The sequence below is a fragment of the Pseudochaenichthys georgianus genome, chromosome 19 (genome assembly GCF_902827115.2).
Source record: "Pseudochaenichthys georgianus chromosome 19, fPseGeo1.2, whole genome shotgun sequence".
Classification (NCBI taxonomy): domain Eukaryota; kingdom Metazoa; phylum Chordata; class Actinopteri; order Perciformes; family Channichthyidae; genus Pseudochaenichthys; species Pseudochaenichthys georgianus.
The window spans coordinates 13704400-13721244 of NC_047521.1; the positions used below are offsets into that span (position 1 = coordinate 13704400).

The window sequence follows — 16845 nt, forward strand, 5'->3', positions numbered from 1 at the left end:
TGTGTGTGTGTGTGTGTGTGTGTGTGTGTGTGTGTGTGTGTGTGTGTGTGTGTGTGTGTGTGTGTGTGTGTGTGTGTGTGTTGTACAGTGCGTAGATGCGGCGGACAGACGGGTCTCAGTTGGTTTGGTGTCCTAGGCTTACTTTTAATACTTGTACAACTTTTGGCCCGTATCATTTCAATTCCCCATTTCAGCGACCAGAGAGAGGGGTGGGGGGGGGGGGTATATCCAGTCTCTGATTGGGTTACGTTATTATGAGAGTGCTCTCATACTTGTTTGATTCTGAAATTGTATATATTATTTATATAAATATATGTGTTTGTGTATATGTACCGCATCTGTAGCCTGTTATTGTCGCATTATACCGCACTGTGAATGAATTAAAAGTAAATATATAAGTCATCATTGTTACGTTCCCTTGTAGAGCTAGGGATACCAAGGGAAGTAGCGACACACCAGATAGCCGGACGAGAGAAAAAGGAGAGGAAACGGAAGGCTGAAGGAGTTTAAGTGAGGTTTTTAATCCGTCAATACGTAAGGCGGCTCACCAGCCACATTACAACACAATGGTACAATAAACAACACAACTAGGCTGGGTTGTACACAGAGACAGGCTGCACACATGCAGCCAGACGAGAAGGAGAGAAAGAAGGGCCCTCACTGCCGTCCTCTTCCGTTCCTATATGGAATCCTTGATTGCAAAGTAGGAGCACCTGGGAAGAGGCTGCACCTGGGGACAATCAGAGGGAGAGAGAGGAAAACACACACTACGGCACGTAACACTTCCCCCCATAAAACCAAACCAGTGTTTGGCCACAGTTACCAACAACACTCCAACGGTTGGACAGATCGTTAAGTCTCACCCGCGGGACAGTACATCGGCCACAACATTATCTGCTCCTTTCTTGTAGTTGATGACGATGTTGAAGTCTTGTGCCGACAGGGCCCAGCGCATCAACCGCTGGTTGTGGTTGAACATCTGGGACAAAAATACGAGTGGGTTGTGGTCGGTGTACACCACCACTGGCGTTGAACTGGACCCAACATACACTTGAAAATGCTGCAGGGCAAGGAGCATGGCCAGAGTTTCCTTCTCAATGGTGGAATAATTCAGCTGATGTCGCTTGAACTTGGTCGAGAAGTAGCATACAGGATGGCTCACACCCCCATCACCCTCCTGCAGCAGAACAGCACCAGCCCCAGAACCACTAGCATCCACCTCGAGTTGGAAGGGAAGGATGAAGTTAGGCACACAACACTGGAGCACTACAGAGGAGAGACTTGGCAGAGCTAAAGGAGCGGCAACACTCCTCAGTCCATAGAAATGGAACATTAGGGCTACACAGTTGAGTTAGCGGTGCCACAACTACCGAAAAGTTCTTGCAAAAACATCGGTAGTACCCAGCCATACCGAGGAACCGCCGGAGTTCACGTCGGGTGGCTGGAGCTGGGTAGGAAAGGATGGCTTCCACTTTAGCATCCACGGGCCTCACATGCCCATGACCCACCTGTTTGCCTAGATAGGTGACAGTGGCCTTGCCAAACTCACACTTTGCCAGATTCACTGTTAGCGAGGCTCCTGCGAGTCGCTGGAACACACATGCGAGAATAGCCATATGGTCAGTCCAGTTATCGGAAAAAACCACCACATCATCAAGATACACATTACAGTTGGGCACATCCCCCAACACTAATTGCATTAACCGCTGAAATGTGGCTGGGGCATTCCTCATGCCAAAAGCCATCACAGTGTATTGCATAAAGTGGTCCGGCGTTACGAATGCAGAGATGTCTGAGGCCCTAGAAGTGAGAGGGACCTGCCAATATCCTTTAAGGAGATCCAACTTCGTGATAAACACACTAGGACCAATACTATCGATGCAATCGTCCATACGGGGTAAAGGAAAAGAGTCTGGAACAGTTAGGGCGTTCACCTTGCGAAAATCGGTGCAGAAACGCGGTGTTCCGTCAGATTTAGGAGCAAGCAAACATGGACTGCTACAGGGGCTGCAGCTAGGCTTGGCTAAGCCATTTTCCAGCAGATAACACACTTCCTTTTTCATGTTCTCCCTCTTCTCTATGTGGCAACGATACGCATGCTGCTTAACTGGATGAGCATTTCCAACATCAATGTCATGCTTTAACACATTAGTGCTCGATGGCACATCACCAAATAGGGTCGGGTGAGCATGAACCAAACCGACTACGTCGCCTCGCTGGCTTTCTGGAAGATACGCCAGGTTAGACTCTAAGCTCAGCATAAACTCAGAGTTCGATAACCTACCACACTGCTGACCACCAGAGGGCACTATCAAGTCATCCTCAACCACCGACATTGCACAGGCCAGGGAAGTGGCCACGCTGGGAACAGCAGTCACCACAGTACCTTGCTGGTCTCCCTGGGAAGCTTCCCTGGCATGATAGGACTTAAGCATGTTAACATGGCACAACCTTGTTTTTCTCCTACGCTCAGGTGTGTCAATGATATAGTTGGTGTCAGACTCTTGCCTTACAACCACATACGGACCTGAGAAACGCGCGTTGAGAGCAGATCCGGGTGTAGGCAGCAACACCAACACCTGCTCACCAGGCTGAAACTGCCGCTTAACTGCTCTCCTATCGTACCTGCCCTTCATGTTTTCCTGCGAAGAGGCAAGAGCTTCCCTTGCTAGCTTCGTCGCCTGTCGTAAATGCTCACGACACTGGGACACAAACTTCTTCACATCAGTTTTCGGAAGGGACTCAGACACCAATTTATCCTTCAGCATCTTTAATGGGCCACGCACATTGTGCCCAAACACTAGTTCAGCTGGGCTAAACCCAGTAGACTCCTGCTTTGCGTCACGAATAGCAAATAACACGAAGGGAACACCCTCATCCCAGTCCCTGCCTGTGTCATGGCAGTATTTACCAAGCATCGATTTCAATGTCTGATGCCAACGCTCAAGTGCCCCTTGTGACTCTGGGTGGTAGGCACTAGACACTGAATGGGAAACACCCAATGACTGCAAGGTTTTTCTAAAAACCTTGGAAAGGAAATTAGTTCCCTGATCAGTCTGCACAACCTTCGGCAACCCAAAGGTGGTAAAAAACTTGGTCAGTGCTTTAATGATGGCGGGTGCAGTGATTTTACGCAAAGGGATGGCCTCAGGGAAACGTGTCGATACACACATCACAGTCAACAGAAACTGGTTACCTGCCTTGGTCTTCGGCAACGGACCGACACAGTCAGCAATGATATGGTCAAAAGGCTCACCAATAGCCGGAACAGGACACAGCGGCGCTGGAGGAACTACTTGATTTGGTTTACCCACCACCTGGCATGTGCTACAAGTTCTACAGAAACACACTACGTCATCTTTCAATCCTGGCCAAAAAAAATGTTGAAGGATCCGGTCATAAGTCTTAGTCACACCTAAGTGGCCAGACCACAGGTGCTCATGGGCTAACACCAGAACCTGCTGCCGACAACTCACAGGAACCACTACTTGATAAACGCTGTTCCAATCACCACCTGAACCAACATCTGCATCACTTGATTGGTCAGCCCACCGGCGCATCAGCACCCCGTCATCCACACAAAACAATTGTTTCTTATTGCCTTCGTTAGGGTTCTCAGCAGCGTTAAAACACTTGATCAAGGTAGGATCATCCCTTTGTGCCGTGATGAGCGCCTCACGGGTCAAAGGCATAGCCACCTCTGGAGCAATAGCGACAGGTTCTATTTCACCATCACACACCGTTGGAGGGCCCTCCACTAATCCATCAACAGAGGTCAACCTGTCGTTAGATAGGGCAGAGACAAGCCAAGAATCAGACAAATCCACATCCTGAGCCTGCTTACAGGCCTGAGCTCTGGTCAAAACACTAACTGCAAATACCTCCGGATGAGTCAGAGCTAGGTTATCATCTACAGCACCAGGAACTGGAATGTCAACAACCTCTGGAGTAGGGTACACTTTACCTCCAGCTATATCGTTTCCCATTATAAAATCCACACCGTCGATTGGAAACCTGGGGAGTACGGCAACCGTGAAGAAACCAGAAGCCAGTTTGGACTGGACATGGACATTGTGGAGCGGTGCAGCCACAAAACCCATTTCAATACCTCTTACCACGGCACTTACATCACAGGCGGACTCATTACTCAAGGGCAGGGCACTCGCAAGAATGAACGACTGTGAGCCGCCACTGTCTCGTAACATAGTAACCTGTCGCTGATCCTCCACCTTCCCTGACAGAGAGACAAAAGCAGTAGAGATGAATGGCTTAAAACACTCATCAGGGCCCATTTTAACAGTGACCTGCCTACTAGGACACACTGTTTTAATCAAGCCCACCCCTTTTGGGTGCTTGCCACCTGCTGCTCGCTCTCGCTTCCAAGCTGCACAATCTGCTATCATGTGACCTGGGTCAAGACAAAAATAGCACGCTCTGTCTATCCTGGGACCTAACAATGGAACACTGGCACAGGGAACATAATTATCAGGAGCTCTCCGATAAGTGTCCCGCTGAGGAGGATCCCGCTGAAAAAAACCGCTCCTGTGTATCAGCGAAAACTCGTCTGCCAGAGTGGCAGCCTGCTGAAGAGTAGTCACTTTCTGCTCATTCAGGTAGACTACCGTACGCTCCGGTACACAGTTTTTGAACTCCTCCAACAGCATCAGCTCACATACGGAAGCGATGTCATCCGCTTTACACGTTCTACACCACCTGTCAAAGAGGACTTTCTTCTCCCTCGCGAAGTCCACGTATGTTTGGCCAGCAGCTTTCTTTATGCCGCGAAAACGCTGCCTGTAGGCCTCAGGCACAAGCTCATATGCCCTGAGAATAGCACCTTTCACCTTGTCATACTCCAAACTATTCTCGACAGAAAGAGAAGAGCAAGCCGCTTGAGCCTTGCCGACTAGCTTGCACTGTAATAGAATAGCCCACACGTCTTCTGGCCAGTGCAGGGCCGCAGCAATGCGCTCAAAGGCACCAAAATAGACTTCCACCTCTGATTCCCGAAACACAGGGACCAAATTAATATGCCTGCTCACATCAAAGGAGGCAGCAGGACCAGAAGGTGTAACTGCAGAATCACCCCCCACAGCTGCTTGGAGCTCTAGCTGACGCATCCGGACAGCAGTGTCTGCCTCCAGCTTCCTGATCTCCAGCTCATGCTTCCTGCTCTCCAGCTCCCTCCTGAGCTGAAACTCTCGCTCACGCTCACGCTCCTCCCTCTCACACTGGAGACGAGCCATACGTACTTTTACCCTGGCATCTACTTTAGACCCCGTAGGTGAGGATCCTGCCGAAAACGAGTCAAACTGAGGTGTGGTGAAAATGTTTGCCTGTTTCGTAGCACTCTGAACCACCGTGCCAGGAGATTCCACTAAAACAGGCCGCCTCAAAACCCCCTGTTCAACTAGTCCAGTTATCAAAGTAGCCTTGAGTTCACTTTTTACCAGAGCCGAGGAGACAGAAACATGATAATGGTCAGCAACTAACCGCAAATCAACCTTCCTGCACCCGTCTAGCTGACCCACAGTAGGACTGGCCACAAACTGCTCCAACACAAAAGCCATCTTTAGCAACGGCTACTTACAAATATTATTATATATTTATTTACAAACTTCCCCAGATCCTGCCTACCAAACTTTACCTAACTATCTTCTGGAGCGTGCCGGGCTCGAGGTGACTTTAAAGGCAAACATCAGCGGCCGAAACCCTAAATCGCCTGCCCCCAACAGGGAATAAATCCCCACCCAGGATTACCCCGAAAATAAAAAAGGCAAAATAAAAAATGAGTATCCGAAGGAAGGACTGATTCAGTCCAGCTAGACACTCCCCTGTCTAAACTGAGGAAGCTGTTCAACAGTAAATAATATCACAGCCAATTCTACACCTATATACACTACTGCTCACCACCAAACACAATAACTCTAACCAACAACCACATACTCACTCTTTGTCTCAAAGATTGGACGAGCCCCCATGTTACGTTCCCTTGTAGAGCTAGGGATACCAAGGGAAGTAGCGACACACCAGATAGCCGGACGAGAGAAAAAGGAGAGGAAACGGAAGGCTGAAGGAGTTTAAGTGAGGTTTTTAATCCGTCAATACGTAAGGCGGCTCACCAGCCACATTACAACACAATGGTACAATAAACAACACAACTAGGCTGGGTTGTACACAGAGACAGGCTGCACACATGCAGCCAGACGAGAAGGAGAGAAAGAAGGGCCCTCACTGCCGTCCTCTTCCGTTCCTATATGGAATCCTTGATTGCAAAGTAGGAGCACCTGGGAAGAGGCTGCACCTGGGAAGAGGCTGCACCTGGGGACAATCAGAGGGAGAGAGAGGAAAACACACACTACGGCACGTAACAATCATGAACACATCTGTCCATCAGACAGAGGGCTGCTGTGCCTCCTGTCATCATTAATGGACGTCTCTTTAAAATGACAGCTCAGAGGAGAGGAGGGCTGCAGTCGAATAGTCCATTTAGCTTAGGAACCTTCCTAACGGAGTGAAATGACCCGGAAGTCCCTCAGTGGCAGCCATGATAAGTGCCGTTCGAATTCTCTAGAATGATAGGAAAGGAGGTTTCAAACTTCCTTTATAACCTCCTTTAGCTTAGGAACCACTGGACCTCCCTAACCGAAAGGAGAGAGAAAATGAGGCGGATTTAGGATTGTAGGAGATCCGGGGCTTAGCCCAGGAGTTGTTGGGGGGGGGGGGGTGCAGGGGTAAAGTGCTATTTTTTTTACAAGTAGGGGGTGGACCAAACATCCTTAAGGGGGTCGTCGCCTCCTCTAGGGGGGTCCGGGGGGGAGCAGGCTCCCCCCGGGAAGATTTTTTTTTTAAATATTGAAGTTAAAAGCATCAATCTGGTGCACTTTGAGAGCAACATTAACCCTACCTTAATAATACCTTAAAGGGGACATATCATGCTATATTTGAACAATATATTGTAGGGCCATACCTATATAAAGTATATAAATAGTTTTTCTTTCAAAATACCAAACAGATCCTGCATTTTAGCCATGCCTCATTTCGCTCTATTTGCTCTTTCCAGCCCTGTTTTTGCAGGGGGCTGATTCTGTGAGCTGCAGCTGACCACGCCCCCTGCAGGAGAGGGGAGCGTGCTCTGAGATCAGCTGCTGGGCTGCAGCGGGGAGAAGAGCGGGAGAAAAAGAAATCTCCGTCCTCCGTGTTTTATTCTTATATTATTATATAGAGTCGTTATTCATTTGTTTTAAAGCTCAATAAATAACAAAGAAGACCTCTGACCGGCACTTTTCTAATTTTGTCCGGAAGATTTAAACTTTAACGGACATGTTGACCGGCGAAATAAAAATCTAACTGAAACTCTGCAGCACGGTCCCCTCGTTCCTTGGAAGAGCCGGAGAGGAGGGTGTTTGTCATCAGCTGGTGGACTACCGGAGAGAATTACAGCGAGAGAGGGATTGCATTGAATTACAGCAGCGGGAGCAAACGCTTGCCTCGGGGAGGGAGAAAAAGAGCCAGAGCAGAGTATAAACAGAAGGGCAACCATGCGCGGGAAGTCTTCTTCGCTGCTTTTGTGGCAGACTACAGCGCCACTTACAGGCCTGGCATATGTACTACAGCGTCTCCAGCGCAATGGCCGGCCGTGGCCCAACCCCACATTCCCCTGATAGGTGGAGAATTGACCAATAAGCGGAGCAACACTTCTGTGACGTACAAAATAATTCAAGATCAGTCTGTATCAGATCCGTTGCAGCCCCGTTTTTAGAGATTTGGGTATGGAGGAAAAGAGAGAGGGTTGTGTTTTCTGACACTTGGTGAGTTCCCTGGGACTAGGGGTGTAACGGTTCACAGAAGTCACGGTTCGGTTCGTACCTCGGTTTGGGGGTCACGGTTCGGTACAACAAGAAAAAGCAAAAAAAAGTCCCAAATGCATAATTCCAGGTTTGTTGTTATTTACTTTTGAACAGTAGTGCAAGTTTCAGTTTAAAAATAAGGAACTCTGACATTTTGAATAATTAACTGTATTAAACAGTTAAAAACAAACCACAAACAGCACCACACACTCAGATGGCCATAGTATCTATAATGGCTGATGTCAAACAAAAAGGTTTCATCAAGCTGTAAAACTAAAAAGAATGTCTTGAAAATATTACATCATAAATAATAAGAAAGTGTTTCAAGAACGCAAAGTCGTTGAAAAAATATGCCAAAAGCTTCCGTTATTTATGTTGGTCTCTCCGCTTTCATGTCTATTGGCTTCTTAAAAACAGCGGGGATCAGCTGTTGAACTGCTGTTGTCTTTCCCGGGCTCCGGTGATTGGCAAATCTGGGTGATGCCTTCTGATGTGATTTAGCATGTTTGGCGTGTGTTTCCATTAGCATACCGCACTGCTATCGAACAACGCCGACACACCGTCCTCTTCCGATCCACTGCGCATTGCTTATCGTTTTATAGATCTATTCTCATCCACCATCTTTGTTTGTGACGTAAAGAGTGTAAGAGTCACGTTTCTAAATCGGGCACTCTGAGTGGATGCAGTCACAGCCAATCGGATTCAGAGTGTTGCCTGTCAGTTCCGTTGCCTGTCAGTTCCGTTGCTATGGTTCCGTTGTTATGTGTACTGAAACGAGAGCCGGTATAATTCCACGAGCGAAAACAAAATAAAAATTGGAATACGTTATTTTAGTGTCTTAAAAGTAGACTGAGGTATGAAGGGTTAACGTTACATCTTAGAATAATTTTTAGTCATGTTCTGTATACATACCAACATATAATGGTATTGACTTAGTGTGGTTTATCTTTTTGTCGCTGCTTTTAATTTAAACTGAGCTGTTGTGTTCATCAGTAAAGTGGAACTTCTGTGTGAACTATTCATATCTTAAACTGCACTGTAACTTTTTATTCATGTATTTTTTCTTTTAATGTTTCTTTTATTATCTTTTACTGTTTTTAAATGCCTTTGTTTGAATGTCTTTCATTTTTGTAAAGCACCTTGAATTGCCTTGTGTTGAAAGGTGCTATATAAATAAACTTGCCTTGCCTTGGTTACTCCATGTTTACTAGCTATAAGATTAACGTTACAGTACATCACTTTTTTTCACTTCTTACTCAGTCAGCCAGAATGCAGATATCACCATTAGATTCACAAACCTGAAACATCATCCATTTCTTCACTGCTGGTGATGACATTGTTGTCAGCTGCTGATACTGCTGCTGCTGCAGCTTGTGGCGCCTGCTTCGATGAAAATAACTTTCTAATATCCATAACTTTATAGGCTATTGGCTTAAAACTCGTCAGGCACTAGGAAGGATCACTTCTTCTTCTTCAGGGCAGGGAAGGCTACGCAGTACGCAGGCTAATGTCCCGCAGCGGCTGCCTCTCTGGTCGACTCCGGTACTGCACATTACTCCCGAGACATTTAAAAAAAAAAAACATCCGGGGCTTTTCAGAAAACATCCGGGGCTTGAGCCCAAGTAGCCACCCCCTAGCGCCGCCTCTGTGCCCCACAATGCCTTGCAGCCGCAGCATTTGACGTCACACAACAGTCGGCCGTTCACGGAAACAATCGATTATGACGGAAAAATTATATCATGAAAGTTACGGTGCTTATTAAGCTTTTTAAAACGTATGTGGTAAGTTGCCAAAGTGCTTTGTTTTGAACGTTCATCAGTATTATAATCAAAAAGACAAATATGAACGTTAGTTTTTACTGAAATGATCAAATAAAGTCAACATTTCACTGAGCTGTGTGGGGTTTGTTCAACTTTTAAAAGATGTTTGAATGGTGATGTACACCGTGATAGGTGTTAAAGACTCACGTTTATAATAAATACATTTGTATTGATTTTAAGATATTTTCATAGTTCAAACAATCATACTGGGATCATTTTTTGTATTAATGTAGACCGGAGGGAGAGGGTGACACTGACGAGCATGAGTTTCACTTTCCTTTTTTATTTCAATTCCAACTTTGGTCATGAAGAATATGTTTCAACACTTGTCATTATTCTTTCCTGTTCTTTCTCTCCCGTGGACGAGAGCTTTGGACCTCACTTTACAATACAAACAAACAGTCATAAGCATTTGTCAATTTAAAAACACATTCACACATTTCTTATAAAAAATAAGCTACTCTGCATAACAGTAATCTGAAAATGAATTTATGCAACAAAAACACTTCACCACTCATCCAATTACAAATAGAGAATGTATGTTAACGCTGTTTAAGTATACGGTAGTGTTAAGAGTTTAAGAGACATCCTTTGTAGAACATGTACATGCTTTCATGTTAATATTATTTATTTCAAATTGACCTCGTAAAGTATATACTTTAACTCCTGGAGTTGTTTATTGTATTCTAATGGTGTTTATCAATTTTGTGTTCATATTTTACACTCCAATATATATTCTAACACTGTATAAAAAACACAAGAACATTCCATTAAAGTTTAGATGTGAAAATAATGCATTTATACTATTAATGCATTTATGGGTTTTTCTTTAGCGCCACTAGAGGAAGACATAGTAAAGGGCTGGGCTCGAACCTGGATCTTGGAACTCTTCTGCTTGCTATCTAAACCTACTGGACCGCCGCTCTAAGGGGTGAGCTAGACGGCGGACCTTCTATCAATTAGTATTTAGTTACTTATATATTTGTTTATGTGGTTTTTTTTAAATACATATCTGTCTTCAACACTCACTACTACCAGATCCAGTGGCGAGCCGTGACTTTTATACCTAGGCCCTCTGACCCCCCCCTCGAAAAAAAAGAAGAGTTATTACGTCTCAGCATATACTTCAGCGGAATATCAAAACACGGCCCGGGGTGCAAAACTCATCAATGGCAGTGACCCTCTACCACACAAAACAGCACAATTTATATAAACACCTATCATGATAGGGCACCCACAGCCAAGTAACAATTACACATGAATTAAGTCGGCACGGCGGCCCACATTGAAAATGACTTAGGCCTACCTTTGATGATCAAATCACTTGAACACAAAGTCCATCCTCCTGTCCTTTTGGATGAAGCACTTGATGGCGGGTCATGCAGCTGATACTTTGCCACTCCAGTTTATCATTGTAACTCAATCTTGAAAATGACTCGGTTAAAAATTTCGCAACGATGTCATCACTATCACTGAAGTGAACCATCATGAACGAACTTATGCTAATTATAAATCTATCGATCATAAATCTATCGATTAGATTTATGATTCGAAAATAATAAAAGTAGGGTAGACATGTGGATATTATCAGGCTGAACAAAACGTGCATGCATTTATCTAACAGGTTAACAAGTGTAGGTGTGTGTGTTGTACACTCACAGAAATATTTAACCCTAACTTTTAAGATTTATGTAAAATAATTACATGACAAAGTTCCATTTAACTTTTTTAATATTTTGAACATAAACCTAACTAATAAACTTTACATGATGCATATACATCAGTGTAATAAAACCTACTCATTTAAATGCATATTAATCAGATTATGTATTCAGAATACATTAAGTATATTTCTTTGAATTACATAGTAATTAGGTTACCTATTCAAGATGAATAATGTGTATGCGTTTGAAATAAATAACAATTAATCTTAAATTCAATCAAAATGCATTAGATTTATGTATTTTTGTGATTAATATCCAATTAAGTTTTTTATTTTCCGTTCAACAATATCTCAATGATTCATACAATCAGACCAGCTTGGTGATTCAACAAATGTATTAACATTAAAGCAAACCTCTTCTCTTCACACAGACACAGTACTCAGCAGGTAGTGTAGCTCTTCAACCAAGTCATCTACTGCTGTAGATGGAACATGTAAAAGGATAACTTTAATAGAACAGAGGCAAGTTAAGAACGTTAAACAAAGTGTTGACTGAGCACCTGCCGTTTCTAGCTTTCTGTGAATCACCTGAGCAATTTGAGTTTCAGTGCTTGTACTTTGGGGGAAAGCTTGGACGATTCCAGGTCCATCAGGATCTTCTGGTAAACTTCGAATGTATTCTTCAAGCTTTTTGGATAGCTTAGATTAAGTGCGTAGATCAACCTATAAAGCATCATGCATGCACGGTTGATACTCTGGGGGTTGTGGAGAACTTCGACCCCTTCCAGGACCACACCGACATCTGCAAAGCGTCCACCAGGACCATCAGGATCATCACTCTCAGCTCGAACAGTGTAGATTCCCATGGTCGTCCCTGCGACGTCTGCCTCGGCCTCACGGCATTCGATGTCCTGAAAGATGGAGGGAACAGAGAACAATGAGCTGTGTCACTAACCTTGACCACCAAATTCTGAGCAGCTTATCATTGAGGCCAAGTGCGTGTTAATTTGAAGAAATTCCCTTAAGGCACTGTAGATATAGCGTTCATGAAAATGAGATGGACACAAGTTCAAGGTCACAATGACCTCAAGATCTTTGACTCCCTAAAAGCCTGGAAAACAAAACAAAAAGTCAAAAAGTTACATTATGTATAAATGGAATTGTACATTCAATGATCATCAACTATTTAAATATGATACAAAGTGGTGTTTGAGCATTGTTGATCACAATGAGGGTCGAATTAAAGAATCTCGATACCATTTTTTACCGTGTTTGTGGGTACGTGCCATAAAGAACAGCATGTTGTGTCTCATTGCTTAAAAGTACTACTTTTAATCCTTTAATTTAGTGAATTTGTAATGGTGCACATGAAACATAAGATAGTAACTTACATGTTCATAGGTTAGTCCTCCTCTGAGGGTAAGGTTCCGAGCTTCTTTAAGATGTAAGGATTTCCGGGGAGACAGAAGAGACTGCACTGTATCCAATGAAGCCTTTGACCTGCCACAATAACAATTGAGTCAACAAAACATCCCAACTTGAAATGTAAAAAAAGAAAAAATACAGCACCAGGAACCCATTTTATTCAGAGATCTGTGAAGTAAATGAAAACATTCTCATCAGTAATCAATATCTGAAAGAGCCAAATAAGAAACTGTTCTTTGATACAATGTAGGGGAGAAAGGACAGTAGGAAAGAGGCAAACCTCTTCTGTCCACCCCCCGCTCCCTCACTCCTACCCTCCGCCATCTCTTCTCACCTCCTCTCTCCTAATCTCCTCTCATAGGGTAAGGTTTACTCCTCCCTCCTATCCAACCCTCTCCAAACCTCTCTTGTGCTGTCCTCCCTCTCTCCTAACCTAATTCTGTTTCCTGTTAGGAAATAGAAGGAACTAACCTTTCCCTATCCTGACCTTCTCTCCCCTAACCCATCAACCCTTGAAAATGCCCCCTTCTACTAAATAGAATCAGTCCCAACAGCCAAAACAAAACAAAGTATCCTTACTACTACACTGTTTTATGACTTACCTCTTGACATCCGGCTTTGGCTTTACTGACTGCCTCAGATCCTCAGCTGCCTTTTGACAGAGAAAACAATAATTATCCCATTATTTCTCTCCATGGATATCAACCCTAAATACACTACAAGGTATACAGGAGGTTCCTTAAAGGAGGAAGACAGGAATGGCATTATCTTTGTAAACTACATTGTCGAAAAAAATCGAGAATTAACCCATTTAGCCCTACTTTTACACCTTTTAAAATCTTATGCTTTATGTATGAGTGAAGTTACACTGTGGTAGGAGGTAACACACAATAAAGCTATATGTGTGAGAGCAAGAGAGAGACACAGACAGACAGAGAGGGAGAAGATCTAGAGGAAGAGAGAAAAAGCAGGATGGAGAGACAGAGAGAAGAGGGAGATGGCCAGACACAGAAAGAGGGAGGGAGAGAGACAGAAAGGAGAGAGTTGGGTGAGACAGACAAAGTGTGATAGGATAGAGAGGGAGAGAGAGACCAGTTGATCAGTCTTGTGTTGGTTAGAGTTCCAGTCAACATGTCCACTTACTGGCAATAACTTCAAGGAAGACAAGAAGGCTTCCCTCTCTCTGATGTTCTCAAGGCGTTTGAGTTCATAAACAGATAGTCCACAACATGCATCCTAGTCTCACACACACACACACACACACACACACACACACACACACACACACACACACACACACACACACACACACACACACACACACACACACACACACACACACACACACACACACACACACACACACACACACACACACACACACACACACACACACACACACACACACGAGAATCAAGCTGATCAGAATCAAGAATCAAAACCGACCTGACATAATCTGAAAGGCCTTTCTTACTAAATAACATTTCCAAAACAGGTGTCAATTACATAACTGCTGCTTTATGAGAACTATCAAGTTTCTGTGTCCTCACCTTCTTGTTTGGGGCAGAATTGTCATCACTGGCATATTGGAGGCGCTTAGGTGCCAGGACCCGACCCTTAACCTCAAGCTCCTCCGGACCATGTGGATTTACTTCCTACAAGTAACCACCATTGCCTTGAGGGAATTTCTTACTCAAAACAAACAACCCATTGGACTCAATGACGAACTATTGGTGTTCAAGGTCAATGTGACCTAATGTCCATCCCATTCTCATGAACGCCACATGTTATCAGGCACACCTGGAGGGAAATTAATTACATCTGGCACAAAGGACAGAAGGATGACAAACTTACCACATATTCTTTGACTAGTGTGTCCAGGTCTTCATTGAGGTAGATGCTCAGACAGCTCAGCACACAATCACGCCTCACGTTGATGTCTTCACTCTGAAACAAACATTACATGATTCCATGCTGGTCAGTGTCAGAGACGCATGTGCTGAGGCCAGCCAAGCCACTGACATTTCCCTCCTTGACCATCCTGAACTCACCTAGTTTCACCCCACTCAGTTAAAACTCACACAGGTCTGAGCCCGTTCACTACACAGTAATTTTGAAAGTGCCTATCCTTTTCCAAACCGTTAACAAAAGGAGCTTTCCCATATGGCTGAGTCAAACAAACCATATGTGTATTAGGTTAGACCAAAAAATACTTACATTATCCGTCTTTGCCATCACGGCTCTGGTCTTTCTTCCTGCAGCTCCACCTTTGGTATGGAAAACTCGAATCAGGTCGTCGGTCAGGCGGTCCAGTTCTCCAAGGAATTTGGAGGTCAGAGGTACAGCCGCATAAACTCCAAGTTGATCTGTAAAAGACAACACAGACAGGATACAGACTTAAACAGGGGCAGCTGTAGCTCAGTTGGTAGAGGGGTCATTCATAGACCGAAGGTCAGTGGTTCGAATCCCGGCTCTGACTGTCATGTCAAAGTGTCCTTGAGCAAGGCTAGCACACTGCACAGTTGGGTGCACAAAAGCGCTATTTAAGTGTAGAACATTTACCCGATGTGTGACATTGAATACATGAGTTACTAAACTTCAGATTCACACTTACCTCATTGACGTCAAATAGTGCTGGCCATTTGTTTAGGAACCTTTGGCTCCTGGAGAATCTCCTGTCTCCTAAGCGAGAAGGTACGCTGCATCTTCTCCTTAATCACGGCCTCGTCCTTTTTCTTCTTTTTTACCTGAAATGGAATGAAACTTCATTGTCATTATACAATACATATTCTTGTAAAACGAGATTTGGTTAGAAACTCTCCGCAAGGGTACACAATACAATTGAGAAACAGATAATAGAAAGGGAAACGCTAAGCTAGATGCTAGACAATATGATTTGGGAGTAAGAATATTATACAAACTGAGTGTAATAGATAAAGAAAAATGAACTGTGCAAAGTAACCAGAAAACAGCTGAAGTGTCCAGTGCTGTGCAAAATGAACTGTTGGGCTGCTTGAGCTGAGCTGGACAGGGAGTATAATGCAGAAAACATGACAGGTGAAAAGCTGTGATCATGTACATACTGGTCATGCCATGAACATAGTGTAATCATGGATAGGTAAGATACAATGTATTTCACATTATACCTCAGTCAGTAGAGCCACCCTTTCCACCTCCAACCCGTCTCTTGTTTCACCACTAGGGATGTTTGGACAGAAATGTACATCTCCCTTCCTGGGCTTCCTGATGTTGGCTGCTGGCCACTTCGCTTGTTTTTCAGAGAGTTGATGGCAACCTCGGGGTGTCCAGCTCGGCTGAGGAGAAGAATTATATTTTATCAGCACCTTTAACGGACCAGGATCACAAATTGCTTCACAATTTAAACACAATGGGCTCTATTTTGGTTTTGTCCTAAACGCCATGTCTTTAATACATTTAACGAACGACATAATCGGTCAACATGGGCGCCGAAAGGAAAATGGCTCCGCTTCTCAGCGCCAAAAAAAAGGCCACTTGAACTGATGCAACGAGGTTTACAAACTGAAAAAGTGCATTCTAGAAGTTCAAAAAAATAAATGTATATATAGAAAATTGATGCACTGACACAAGTTAGATTCAAACATTTCTATGTAAACAAACGGACAAACACATCTCTCTATAATAAACCGTTTCAGAGATATTCACAGATATGTAAAACTTTAGACTTTTTGTCTAAATCTAAAAAAGTGTCTTAAAAAAAAATGCACCCCTACCCGAAAAGCTTTGAATGAAATGCATTTAAATTCGTCAATCATTGATTATTTTCCTACTCAGCATAGAGCACAACGTTTAGTGAATTGCTAGCTAACGTTAGCTAACGTTAGCTAGCGTTAGCTAGTGAGCGCCGGTACACAACACGTAGAAGGACTAAAGATCATAAAACTGCTTACAATCATCACAAACTACGTAGATTTGATCATCAATGAATTGATATTAATGTAATATGATAAAAACTGCACGAATAATACACAGATGGATGTAAGTAGACAAAGGATGACTCGGATTACTCACCATTAAGCCTGAGGTAGCACATGAAGTCCAACGGAAA

The 16845-nt window shown here is 44.0% G+C and overlaps 1 protein-coding gene and 1 long non-coding RNA gene across 4 annotated transcripts; both read right to left on the reverse strand.

Moving 5' to 3' along the window:
- Positions 1–501: 501 nt before the first annotated feature.
- On the reverse strand, positions 502–5627 carry LOC117464476 (uncharacterized). 3 transcript variants are annotated; one of them, XM_034106929.2, is made up of 3 exons: positions 5043–5627; positions 864–1219; positions 502–730 (listed from the first exon to the last, which is right to left on the reverse strand). In XM_034106929.2, the coding sequence occupies exons 1-3, from the start codon at positions 5568–5570 to the stop codon at positions 658–660; spliced, it is 957 nt and encodes a 318-aa protein (XP_033962820.1). In that variant the 5' UTR covers positions 5571–5627; the 3' UTR covers positions 502–657. The 3 variants fall into 3 exon arrangements, with proteins under 3 accessions (XP_033962820.1, XP_033962817.1, XP_033962819.1); XM_034106926.2 differs by lacking the exon at positions 5043–5627 and adding an exon at positions 4116–4696; XM_034106928.2 differs by lacking the exon at positions 5043–5627 and adding an exon at positions 4128–4693.
- Positions 5628–13851: 8224 nt separating this feature from the next.
- Positions 13852–15841, reverse strand: LOC139435799 (uncharacterized). Its single transcript, XR_011644993.1, has 5 exons — positions 15373–15841; positions 14976–15124; positions 14613–14705; positions 14309–14413; positions 13852–13994 (listed from the first exon to the last, which is right to left on the reverse strand). It is a non-coding gene; the product is annotated as an uncharacterized lncRNA (long non-coding RNA).
- Positions 15842–16845: the final 1004 nt, after the last annotated feature.

Bases quoted from the DNA above. Each gene is read 5' to 3' on its own strand.
- LOC117464476 (XM_034106926.2), bottom strand. From the start codon at position 4,664: ATGCTGTTGGAGGAGTTCAAAAACTGTGTACCGGAGCGTACGGTAGTC. The intron at 1,220-4,115 runs GTAAGAGGTATT...TTCCAACTCGAG, and splicing joins CCTGTGATGTAAGTGCCGTG to GTGGATGCTAGTGGTTCTGG. The intron at 731-863 runs GTGAGACTTAAC...GATTGTCCCCAG, and splicing joins GCCGATGTACTGTCCCGCGG to GTGCAGCCTCTTCCCAGGTG.